At 40.2% G+C, this 13,431-nt stretch overlaps 1 protein-coding gene across 3 annotated transcripts in view; it reads left to right on the plus strand.

Moving 5' to 3' along the window:
* The window catches only part of Nrp1 (neuropilin 1), a 150,206-nt gene that overhangs the window by 75,517 nt on the left and 61,258 nt on the right, over window positions 1-13,431 (plus strand). For all 3 annotated transcript variants that reach the window (XM_021219963.2, XM_029532452.1, XM_021219966.2), the window contains one exon: window positions 370-536. In XM_021219963.2, coding sequence (XP_021075622.1) covers window positions 370-536 — 167 coding nt within the window. The remainder of the gene's footprint in view (window positions 1-369; window positions 537-13,431) is intronic.

The raw sequence follows: 13,431 nt of genomic DNA on the forward strand, positions 1-13,431 counted from the left end.
AGAGAGAGAGAGAGAGAGAGAGAGAGAGAGAGAGAGAGAGAGAGAGAGAGAGAGAGAGAGAGAGCGCGAGCGCCTGGGGTTTACATAAAGCTGTGTCTTTCTCAATCACTTTCCACCTTACGTTTTGAGACATAATCTCTCAGTGAATCTAGACTAGAATTTATGTGCTAGGTAGACTAGTTAGCAAGCCCCAGGGATCTGGATCCCAGTGCTGAGATCACAGATCTAGTTACCTTTTACTTGGGTGCTAAGAGGATCAAATGCAGATCCGAATACTTCCTTAACCATTTCCCCAGGCCATGAGAGAACTCTTTAGTTTACCACATTAAATTTAAGATTTGTCTTTAGCCTTTCATATTTTGTCTGCAGATTTTAAGTGTATGGAGGCTCTGGGCATGGAATCTGGAGAGATCCATTCTGATCAGATCACTGCATCTTCACAGTATGGTACCAACTGGTCTGTAGAGCGCTCCCGCCTGAACTACCCTGAAAATGGGTGGACTCCAGGAGAAGACTCCTACAAGGAGTGGATCCAGGTAGGTGGCACAAGGCTGGACACATATGAGGCACCTGGAAAAGCTGTCAAATAGAAATGGGTACTATGTCAAACACCCACATGTGAGTAGGGGAGAGAGAGCCCTGAACAGAATTCAGCCTAAGCAAAATGATTATACTCACATACAGAGGAGCAGAGCTGACTTTGGTGGCCCCCCCAAAACATTCTTTTCTTCTCAAGTCCTGTTTACTTCTCTTTCCAGAGTTTGAATAGATACCCTACTTCCCCTACCAACTACACATTCATGCCCTAGGTTGACCCCTTTTATTCCACTCATGAAATGCAGAAATTCTGTCTATAGTGTGTGTTTAAGATCTTTGACTACAAGTATAGGGGTTTTGTTTGTTTGCTTGTCTGTTTGATTGGAGTAGAACATCTAAAATGCACATGATTCTATATAGCTAATTGAGAGCATCTGCTAACTTGTATTTATGGATAAGTATGGAATCTACATATGTGCATCTTCATTAATGATTCTGTAGCTACTGCTTTTACTAGGCTTCTAGATCCTTCCTTACTGCAGCCACACACAGCCATTGCTCCTCATTCCCCAGGTCTTCTACTCTCACCATTTTCCAGGAGTAAATCCTGGTACCATTTTGAATACTCACCCTTATGCAACCTTGACTTCTGGATGTCTCCACCTGTATTGTTTATTTGTCTTCTCATTGCAACAAAATATCCTACAAAAGCAACTTAAGGGAGAAAGGGTTTACTTTGGCTCATGGCTTCAGGTGATACATCATGGAAGAGAAGATGTGGCAGCCTGAGCAAGAGGCAGTTACTAACATTGTATCAGGAAGCAGAGAACAATAAATGCTGGTACTCAGCTCACTTTCTCTTTTTTATGCAGTTCAGGACTTCACACCATGGGGTCAACTTTTAGGATGTGTCTTCTCACCTCAACCTAATCTATAAAATCCCTAAAAGACATGTCCAAAGATTTGTTTCCTTTGTGATTCTAAATCCCATCACACTGGCAATCATGAATAACCACCACACCGCTACCCAAAGCCCTGTGCTTGGTTTCATGGAGTCTGCACCATTGTTTAATGAAGCATGTGCATATGAAAATTTTGCTTATATGCCAATCAATTGGCAGAAGGGTAGGCAGAGCCTGTCTTTCATTTATTGCCTGATATAAAAAAGTGACTAACTCCCAGGGAGAGTCTCTATGCAAGAAGAAAGTTGAGATGGTTTAGCCTCTCTCTTCATGTACGTTGAAGTTTCAGTCATTTGAGCACAAATATAGGATTCTGTTTTACTTTGCAAAGATCAATATTAGTTTAACATACACTTAAGTGAAAGAGCCCATTACAGGAGAGTGAACTCATGCTAACCTCTGAATGATAACACTGAGCCATGTGGAGAGGGTGGGAAAAGATGAGGTCTCTCTCGGGATTGCTGAAGCCTGTGCTAGATGAAGCCAGAGGTGAAGTTAATTTGCTCATGGTAGCTTGTCTTTCCATGTCTCCAAATCCAAAGCAGCTCCCTTTGAGTGACAGACACAGCTCTGAGGGAAGCTTGCATTTTTGCAGTGCTAAGCATGTCTGCATGGTAATGCACTTCTATTCTGGGTAACATAGACTTCACTCAATAACAGAGACCCCGTGGTCCTACAGGGGTTCTGAAACTGCCATAGTTGCACTTCTTCTGCATGAACCAGTTCTTCGTAATACAGAGACAAAAATGGGCATTCCCAAAGCGCTTATCAATGGGATGGGATCTTATACCATTTTTACTAGGTGCGATCTGAGGTAACTGCAGAAGAATGCTATCCTAACCTTTTCTCTCATGGGATAGTATAGCCAGGAGAAGCATGGCAATAACACTCCCCAGGATTATTTCTATTTATATTCTTCTACCACTAGACTGCCTGAGTGCAGGGGGTCAGACCTTTACATACCGGACTGAGCAAAGGGTGGCTATTATCTGAAAGGCAAAAAAAGAAGGACAATTACCCAAGCTGTTGAAGTTCCTGTACAAGCAGTTCATGTCCCAGTGCCATAGCTTTGCCACACAGCCACGTTTAGCCTACCTCTCCATAGGGAAAGGGGCATACTATATTCAGTGAATGTACTAATGAGGGTGGCATCTGTCATAAGCTCCTTCCCATTGTTGCATGCCTTTGAAGTGACCTGGCCACTTAATAGCTTTTGGACACTATTATTTTTGAGGTAGACCCTTCAACTCCCTATATACTTGAGGATGACCTTGAACTTCTGAACCACTTGCCTCCCCCTCCTGAGTGCTGGAATTGCAGATATGGATCAAAACACCTGGCTTTATATGGTGCTGGAGATAGAAACTCAAGGCTTCCACCCTTTCAATTAGCTACATCCCCAGTTCCAATAGGGCACAGATTTGATCCAATCCCATAATCCTGGAAAGAACTGAAACTCCTTCATTCTAAAAGCAGAGACACTGAGGCTGAGGAAAATCAACAAATAGTCAAGGCCGCAGGTGGAGCCCTGAACTTGGAAGCAAAGCATGCTGGGCTTCCAGAGCTACCTGCTTCTTAACATCACCAAGTGTGGTGACTTTGTCATTCATTCTGCTTCACATACCCCGTCACTCTCATGAGCATCAGACTCTGTCCTCCTCTCCTTCTCTCTCAATGAAGATGCTCCTGTTGGTTATGTGTAGAGACTTTGCCCCTCAGTGGTTATGAAAGGTGACTATCATGAAAGCTGAGCTTCTCATTCACAAATCCTCCTTTTCCCTTGGCCCTCATAGCTCATTTACACACTTATGTCTGTGTTCACAGCAGGAGCAGTTATCATCCACCCCTCACCTAATTATGAATAATTTCATGTGCTTCCAGCTTTTCGGAAGCTTCTTGGAAGTGGTTGGCTGGTTGTTTTCATCAGATAGATGTTTTATAAATTAACCAACAAGTACAGCGTAATTCAGATGAAGGGCCGAGGCAGGCGCTGCTAATCACGCAGCATAGCACGTACGGCAGTACACACGTACACTTCTATTTTTATGCACATGATTATGCAGATGACATTTGTCTTGATTTTCAGCTTTATCCCATTTTGCATGAAATATGCCCCCACAAAACATGTTGCTGTAGCAACAACTAGAACAAATACTTGCATGTGTTAAGTTAATAAAGCAACATTGGAAACTGGCTTTCCTTAAAGACAGGAACAGCCTTCAGTTCCCATTGTTTTCTCTAGGAAATTACCAAGTAACATTTAAAAAAAAACCAACAATACATCATTAGCCATGGATATGAACGTCCACAGTGGCGCTTCCTGTGAGATCGGTTGTCTGCAGGAAGCTTCAAAACAAGACAAGGAGCCGCCTGGTAAGAAGGAACATGTAGGGAAGTCCCGACTGGAAGGTTCTCCAATGGCTACTCCCTGCTCAAGGCCACTTCACAAAAACCTCTTGTCAGTGAACACAGTTGAGCACACTGTAAGATTTGCCCACTTTCCCCCAAGAATACTCCATTCTGTAGTCTGTATTCTAAGGTACTTATCTTATTAACCATAATCTTTCTCTTTCACTGTATCCACGGTACAAATAAAATCCTTATTTTTGTATATATCATGAAAGTATAACCTAAGACTTATGGGAATGAGGTCCTTTGCTTACAAATCAGTGATGTGGCATTTAGTCACTGAAGCGCCACAGCACTAAGACTCTCAGAGAAACACGGGCTGTGTTTTTCTTTTCTTCCACACAAAGTACATATCATGTTGTATTTGTTCAAGAAACATGGTCTCACAGATACTAACTATAGCCATTCACACACAAAGCAGAATTTAATTTGTTAATTATTCCAATGTTTTATTAATGATGGTGTTCCCCACACTGTAAACAGATTTATCCTTCAAGCTTTAATTAAAGCTCTTGGGAGCATTTTCCTCAAAACAACTGTGACTTTCCCTGATTAAAATGCCAGGAGATGAAAGAAAGAAAGAAAGAAAGAAAGAAAGAAAGAAAGAAAGAAAGAAAAGAAAGAAAGAAAGAAAAGAAAGAAAAGAAAGAAAAGAAAGAAAAGAAAGAAAAGAAAGAAAAGAAAGAAAAGAAAGAAAAGAAAGAAAAGAAAGAAAAGANAGAAAAGAAAGAAAAGAAAGAAAAGAAAGAAAAGAAAGAAAAGAAAGAAAAGAAAGAAAAGAAAGAAAAGAAAGAAAAGAAAGAAAAGAAAGAAAGAAAAGAAAGAAAAAGCTACAGCAAGAGACACAAGACTGGGTGGGAGATGAAATCTGCTGATCCCAGATAAATAAAAATGGCAGCAGGGAATAATTGATTATGACCACTACCCCAAGTGATTTCAGAAAAAGAATTATTTGATAAACCAACTCAGTCTGAAACTTCATTCTTCTCCAAATGGGAAAACATTGTCTTTTGTAGAAAAGAAAATTTTCTAACACCTTATTTATGGCTCTTAGTACTCCGAAGGAGCAGAAAGCAGTTGGCTTCATAGCCACATTCTGTTTGTTTGGTAAGTTAGCCCTGATGTGGATTATTCACACCTGAACAAGCCTCTAGGAAGATGGTAGTCAGTTAGAATCGCTGGTATTGGAATCTGAGGAAACTTGAAGCGTGGGACAGGGCCTGGGCAGATAGCTGTGCAAGCATGAGATCTTGAGTTGCCCCCTGAACCTATGTTAAAAAGCCTTCTATAATGGAAGTTGTCTGCAATCCCAGCACTGGTGAGGAGGAAATAGGAGGACCCCTGGAGCTTGCTCTTATCCCTGTCTAGCCCATGTGGAGAACTCCAGGCAAGTAAGAGATTATGTCTCAAAAAACAAGACAGACTCCTGCTTCATCTCTGACTTCTGCACATACACCATATACACACAAGCATTAAATTGTCTTTAAGAGAAGACAAAACCAGTTGGACTTCTTTCAAGGACCAAATAAAATAAATGTTTCACCCTGTAATCAACATTAATATAGATTTTAATCATCTTTTAGGTAGGAAAAGGTGCTTGCTTATCCAGTTCAAAAGAGTTTGATTGGAAGTCCTTGCTTGAAACCTTGAGAGTATTCCCCAAATTGAAACTGATGTGATTTATCATAAAGATGTAGATGGCTATTTATGTTAACAGATTTTAGACAGTGTTTTCTTTCCCTTTGTACTTTCTGGACTGATCCTTTGTTCTCCATGTTAAGTATGGAACAGGTACCTCATTTGAAATCATTTTCAAGTTTTCGAGAAATTGCCAGCATCTTTCGGGTTTACAATCTGTAATGCTTTCTTCATGATCTCCTCCATCTGCCAAATTGACTAATCCAGAATGTGTATACAGCAGGGTTATTCTGACTGTAAACACTCTGTGTTTATAAACCAGACACTCTAGGGGGTGCGTTAACTCATTCAGATCATTAGCAAATTGCTGAAATTACAATAAAATGATACTTTATAAATCTGTAACTAGAGAACTGACAGAAATAGCTCACTAGGTTTCCCAAATGTGGAATGATGCCTGTAAAATATAGCCTTAGCCAAATTAGGAAAGTACAGGTGTTCAGTGTGTGTTCGTGTGTGTGTGTGTGTGTGTGTGTGTGTGTGTGTGTGTGTGTTACAACTAATGTTAGTACTCTAAATGTTTGCCTGGAAGATATATAAAATTTGCTTTAAAATATTCCTCCAGGTCAATCTTGGCAAGTCGCTTTACTCTGAACCTGCACACTTCTACTTACTAAATAGACCAGTTTTTTGTTTTTGTTTTTGTTTTTGTTTTTGTTTTTGTTTTGCACAGGTCTGATACTTAGGCTGTGTTCACATCAAACCCCAGGAGTTCATTGTTGCAGAAGCTCCTGTCTCCTGAGCCACATTTCCTAAAATTGTATCCCAGACTTTAGCCTTTAAGATTGCAGGTCATTTGAAGGTCATAAATAGAGATACATTAAATTCAAAGTTTCAGGGGCTTAAGGGGTGGATATGATTGTGGGTGAGTAGAAATTCATGTAACATAATTGTTTCAATATTTTAACTGACTATTTTATCCTGTAGAAGTTACCAAGATGGTTTAAATAATTTTGGTTAAGTTGACCACTTAATTCTGTTTTAGAAATCAGACAAATGATTTTGCTAATGGGTATTTCATGTCAGCGCTCCCTAGAGAGCATGAATAATGTTTGCAAATAATGTTGAAAGGCCCACTGTTGTTCATTTAGAACTGTACTGAAAGGGTATGTGCAGCTTTGTTTTCTCATTACTGTAATGACAGTGTCTTTTTTTTTTTTTTTTTGAACCTATATTCACAGTTACATCCTAGAAGAGATTGTTTCTCCTTCCTAGGACACCTCAACTCAAAGTGTAGGACCAAAAGTTGGTGTTAACATCATTTTCTTTTGTTTGCCCAGGCCCAAAGGTCCAGAGATTTGCAAGACCATGCATCACATGAGAATGTTAACACCCTTGTTACTACTCAGCTCTTAATAAGCTATGTAGAGTGTGTATCCATCTGATGTCCTGAAGAACAATAGAGCTTTGAGTCCCAGCTGGCCTCTGCTTAGTTACTGGTTGGAAGGTGATGTCTAGTAACTAGAATCATCACTGCAGAAGCTACAATTTTGACACAGGACTGGATGATATGTGAACAAGTTTCTTAGTGTGGGCAGGACTCAAACTGTGTAGGATAGGTAGGTTTTGGGCATAGGGACTTCTCTGTGACTTGCAGGTTGATGAGCAGTGCTCCTGGGGTATGCCTAAGTGAGCCATGTGCCTTTTCACATAATAGTTCTGACTACAAAAAGACATTTGTGTAGATGTTTATTTTTTTATGCCCAGTCAAAAAAGAAAAAAGAAAAAGAAAAAAATGACCATCAAGAGGTTGCTCACAGTACCCTGGACTTTGATGTTAAATCATAAGATGGATCAGGCTTCAGAACGGCAAATGATTTGCTACTAGGGTTTGAGAGTGAGAGTGAGAGAGTGTGTGTGTGTGTGTGTGTNTGTGTGTGTGTGTGTGTTTTAAGCTACTTGATGTTCTTTAAACTGGACCCTGGTTCTTTTGTTTTCTAAAAATATAGATATATTTGTTTACCCTATTCAGGAAATTTATAACAGTGATTTCCCTTGTTGTTTATCTTGTTTCTCTATTTTTAGTTTTTTTAAGTGAAGTATTTTTAACTAAATTAATACAAATGTTATTTTAGACTACTATGCAATTACACTCAAAATTTAGAGATAAGAATAAGTCTGGGGAAGAGAAGCACAAGATGAAATTGTCCATCATAAGCAATAAGATCTGGGCAAAATGAGAATGAAATTAGCTCTCCTGCACATGTGCAATGTTACACACAGACATATTTTAGATCTCCTGAAGCATGCCAATCAGAAGTTTATTGTTGTCTTTTAACTTCCAACACATTCCATAGTGAGGAACAGAGGTTACAACACCCTTCCATTATTTATTAATTTATTTTTTCATGGGAAATAATACTACATTTTATATCTGTTACCTAAATGGCAGCCCATTAAGTGCTCCTAGTTACCAGCCAGCACCAAATCTGTGGGCCAATGAGAAGGGGTGGCTGATGGTTTCACATCTGTTTTGGGTGAAAAAACTGTTCCTGTCTGCAGTACTGAAAATTTAAAGAACTTCTGTTATTATACAATTGGGAATCCTCCGGGAGTAAAATGTTAATGAAATCCATAATGTGCACAGATTTTATGATAGCAGTTTTAGGAAATTCCTTTGGTGAGGTTTGTTGATTTCTGTCCCAGTGGTAATAATTGTACCTTTTACAGCGTGTGTTAATGTCAGCATTTAGGAGCAACGGCTACATTTATGCCGCATGTAATGTAACACACCCATTCTTAAGCTTTAAATAACTTTCATATTGTAGTTTAAAACCCCAGGGCAAAAACTAAATATCTTCTTCAAAACAGGGAAGAACCCCTATGTTGAAACTTCTAGCATATCCACAGACACCTTCTCCATTGAAAGAGGTCTGCACCCTGGTACCCAGGCTTAGATATGGATGAAGATGAAACACCTCTTGATTACTTAAAAACATCATTTAAAAGATCCACATCATCATGAGAATTTTGGTCAACATCAAAAGAGTAGTTTGGGTTGCTTGACCTGAAAGGAGACTGAGGTTCAAGTGAGTATATGCATACACAAGTACACTCAACCCCCATGTACAAGCACACTCAAACATATATGTGTACAGAATACATGCACATGTTGAGCATACATAAACACACATGTGTACCCAATACCTGTGCCTGGAGGCATGCACACACAAACATACATGCATACATGGGTTATTTCCTTTCTTCACCCTTTCTCTCCCCTCCCTCAACCATCTAATCTCATTCAACTCTAGGTTCCAATAAAGAGAGAAAAGTACATTAAATTTTAAAATGCTTTGTATATCCCAATAGTAATAAAATGCATTATGCTTTTGTATTTCCAGCAGTTGACGAGAGTGGGCATTTGAGACTAATTTCACACATTATGACTAAGAATGATCACATGTGCACTTGTGCATGTGTCTTGTGCTTTAATTTTTTCACCAGTTCTCTTTGCCTCAAGGGGTTAAAAATGCATTTATGACGCTTTTCTAATTGCCTTGTGTCGGGAGAACAAAGCCTTCATTCCAGCAAAGTTTTATTTTCCTTACAATTCTTGTGCTTTAAACTTCTGACTACATTTTATGGATCTAGCAAAGAGAATAAACAAGCCCTTTCATTCTTTTAGCAAGCCTGGGAGGGCTATCGATACTGTTCTTCAGGGGGTAGGTGATTGGATAAGACAGCTTCTCTGGGCCTTTCAGGCATTTAAGATTCCATGATTCTATTAAAAATAAATGTACTTGATCGGCTAGTGTGCTGAGCTTGCCTGAGATGAAAATATAAGTATGTTGGAGCTTAGCTGGAACTCATTTTAAACACTATTGATAATGGCGTGAGGCAGCATGCAGCTAATTTTTTTTCCATTAAGAAAGTTTTTTTCCCCCTTAGATCAAGTAATTGTTAGGGCTGCTTCGACCACAAAGCTCATCTGAGGAGTTCATGCTGAAACTCTGCTTGTGGTGGGCCTATTTCCCTTGATTTCTTCTGAGCTAGTTTGCAGGAGTATACAGACCATGGGTGACAAAATGAAACCCATACATTTGCCCTTTAAATGACCTTTAAGCAAGTTTCTGTGAAGCTGGGGCTTATCTACCACCACAGTCAGCTTCCACCTTAAAGTTTGACCAACACCCAGCCTCTGTATCTCCTTAAACAAAAATCATGTTTGTTTCTGAGCACACCACCTTCCTGATGAAGGACATCTTGGCTGTCTCTAGACTTGAAGTGTTTACATACTGTGAAAGCAGGTAAATCCCATCTCAGACTAGAGAAAGACCAGACCCAGCTAGGCTCCTGCCTGCAGGAGCAAGGATTTAAGCAGGGCCTTCAGTTTGAGAGGCTCTGGGAATTAAATAACAAGTTTCTACTGGGAAATACTCAGGATAATGAAAAGAAGTGAGGAAATCATAAGAAATGTGAAGTCGTGATGAATCCTTTTGCTATATTAAGAAGTGAACAGAGCTTATGGGAAAAAGAAAAAAATAACTTTTTAAGCTCCTAATTTTAACAAAATAAGTATGCATGTTGTGAGCCAAATTTGGTGGTTATTTAAACATACCCCAGAAAATCCATTCTAATGAAAGGTCCATGATAGAACTCGTGCCTCTGTGTGGCGTATCGGTTGCTTCTCTCATCCCTGTGACACAACTGATGTGAGTAGCTTCAGTGAAGAGACTTGGTTTTGTTTTACAGTTTGGAGGTATAGTTCATCATGATGGAGATGGGATGACAACAAGGGCACTAGGCACATGATTGTTACGTTGTATCGGCAGTCAGGAAGCAGAGAGATGGTACTGATACTCAGCTTTCTACTTTTCCTATAGTCCAGAACCCATTTGATGGAATGGTGCCACCCACAGTTAGGGCAGGTCCTACTCCCTCACAGACATTCTCAGATATTTGTCTCCTAGGTGATTCTATTGTCAAGTTGACAATATTAACCATCATATATGTTAACTTAATTTTTTAAAGTATTTTTTAAAAATCCAGACTAGGTGTTGCTAATCTCAATCAATGTTTCATAGTGAAAATTATATTATTCTATAGTTTAACATGTTTCCAATGATTGCATGCATTTATAATGGCATCATTATTTATTTGGAAGGCATTTATACCATAATAAAATTATTTATTTATTTAGCAGTTATCTAATACACTTGTACACATGTAAAATATGCATACATATATGTATATGACAGAAGAGGAGGAAAGCAGACAATTTTTTTTGTGTGTTTAGTTATGTTTTCTCTAAGATCAACTGGCTATTAAGTAGACAAATCTCATTTAGTGCAATACCCATGAAGATCATTTTTCAAGACTCCTTCATGAATGTCCTCTGTCTGGCAGGGAGTATGAGATAGTAATGCATGCTTCCACCTGGAAACTCAGCTGCACTTCTCAACTCTACAGCACAGTTGCCTAGCTCTCTTAGAGGGAAACACCACTGCTTTCTAGAATAGTTTACATAAAAATCTAGTTTCTAAGTCACTTCCTACTAAATGTCTAGATTTGGGATATTTGTGTTTCTCATTTTAGATTCATCTCAATTAAGGTCTTTTATAAAACACAAATCGTACAGATTAAGAATCATCATTCCATTTCTTTTTAATTTCTGACATTTTAATTAAGACCATGTGAAGTGATGTGCTATAATCCCTTAACTTTGCATCTCAGAGTATAACTACCATGTAATTGAATTCTTCCTGATCAGAAAACCTGCTAGGTCCTGGGGGAACAGGGACGCTCTTTGAAGCATTCCAAAGCATTTTAGCTCCGTGTCTCTGCCAAGAAGTGCTGCCTCTGCTCCTTCTTATGTGTTTACATCCCTTGCAGCCTGGCTGCCTGCATCAGACAAGTGACCTCTTATCATTGCCAAGCCTATGGTTGAAGTATCCAACCATACCTCAGCCAGTAAACTGCTTTCCACACAAGCCTGGGGAACTAAGTTTAATTCCCAGGACACACAGAAAAAGTCAGAGTGACAGTGTACTTAGAATCTCTGATGGGAAGGAGAGGACAGGAAGGTCCCTGGGGGTTTTGACCTGCTAGCCCAGCCAAATGGGTGAGAAAGACAATGTCTCAAAACTAAGGTGGAGAAGATAGTGAGGAAGACACGTGATATTAACCTCAAACTTCCACACATACATGCAAGTGTGTGTGCATGTATGTACACCACACACACACACACACACACACACACACACACACACACACACACACTCCAGAATGGGTTCAGTGGATGAATGCCAGCCACTGTTCTGGTATGTTAGAGTCTCCCAGCTGAGGTAGGAATGGAGCAAACAGCACAATACTCCTGTGTGATATCTGTGCTGTGCTGTGTCCTGTGGTTTAGCAAGTTGTCAGCCAGGCATATTTATTTTTTTGCATTATGTGACCCAGGCTCAAATTCTTGAAATTAGCAATCTGGATTTTTCTCGAAACGTGGAAATAATTTGCAGTTGTGTGAGGTGGTTGCGTTTGGATTGTGAAGGAGGCATGTGGTTCTCATAGCACTGTGTTGCCACTTTGTCCCCTGCTTCGGAGTGAAGCAGACAATTGCAGCTCTCTGGAATGTGGCTCCTTCCTTGTCTCCATTGCATGCTCCACCCAGGCAGGTCCCAGTAGATGGCTCTTTCCCTGCCACAGCCTGGGTTTTGTTCAGCTATGAGTTCTAATCATGAGTCTTAGCCATTTTTTGAAAATGTGCTTTTGAAAGCCTTAACCATCCCCTTTATTAATGACTCTCAGGAAAAGAATCAGTATAGCAATGAATTAGTAAGGTTTCTAATAGAGAAATGCAGTCACAGCTCATTTATCTGTCCTCAAAATGATCGGGCTGAGGGTGGTGACCCATGCCAGTAAAGCTAGGGCTCTAGGGGAAGAAGCCTCAAATATGAAGACAGGCAGGGCTACTTAGCCAAACCCTGCCTCGGGCTAACAAACAAACAAAACACAGAATGATGGTCTTTACTCCAGAGACTGCACACAATTTGTGACAGTTGGCACCAAGCAGCCTGAGCCTTCTCTTCTGTCTGGTCTCTGGGCCACATTCATCTAACCTCAGGTTCAGTGCTCCTGTCAGCTCCTGGAAGGATGTTTTATGCCAAGTGGTGGAGTTTTCTCGACACCTGAATTCACAACCACTCCATCAGCACGTGAAACTCTCGTTACCGAGAGAGAGGCCCACCTACATCAGTGAGAAATACATGGAAAACCGTGTGAAAGGAAACTGTCAGAGTTTATAGGGCAAATGACTGATGGAGGCCATTACTCCCATCTGCAAGCCTTTAGTTTCCAGAAATTTCCCCCATCCCCCATTCGTTTTTTAAAGCAAGATTTTAGGCAAAGGAGAAATTAAAGGCATGGTTGACTGTGGAATGGGCAGACGCTGACTATAATTGCTTATCTCTGGTCAGTAATTTAGGAATCACCCCAATGTAGCAAAAAGACTCATATGGGCAAAATAGAAAAACAACATTGTGTTGGGGGGGGTGGTACATCTGTGCATAGACAGGTATGCACTTTGTGTACACATGTAGAGGCCAACTGATAAACTCAGGCATCATTCCTTAGTAGCTACTCGCCTTGTGTGTGAGACAGTGTCTCACAGACCTAGAACTCACCAGAGAGATTAAACAGGCTGACCAGTGAACTACAAAGATCCTTCCTTGTGCTGAGGTAATCAGTGTGTACCAATTGCAACAGCTCTTTCTGCAGGCTTTGGCAGTCAAACTCATGTCTTTAAACACTTCACTGACGGAGCCATCCCCCCCCCCCCCCCCCCCCAACAACCGGGGCCAGGACAAAGGATTCTGATCAAAGC

Source organism: Mus pahari, chromosome 20 (assembly GCF_900095145.1).
Source record: "Mus pahari chromosome 20, PAHARI_EIJ_v1.1, whole genome shotgun sequence".
Classification (NCBI taxonomy): domain Eukaryota; kingdom Metazoa; phylum Chordata; class Mammalia; order Rodentia; family Muridae; genus Mus; species Mus pahari.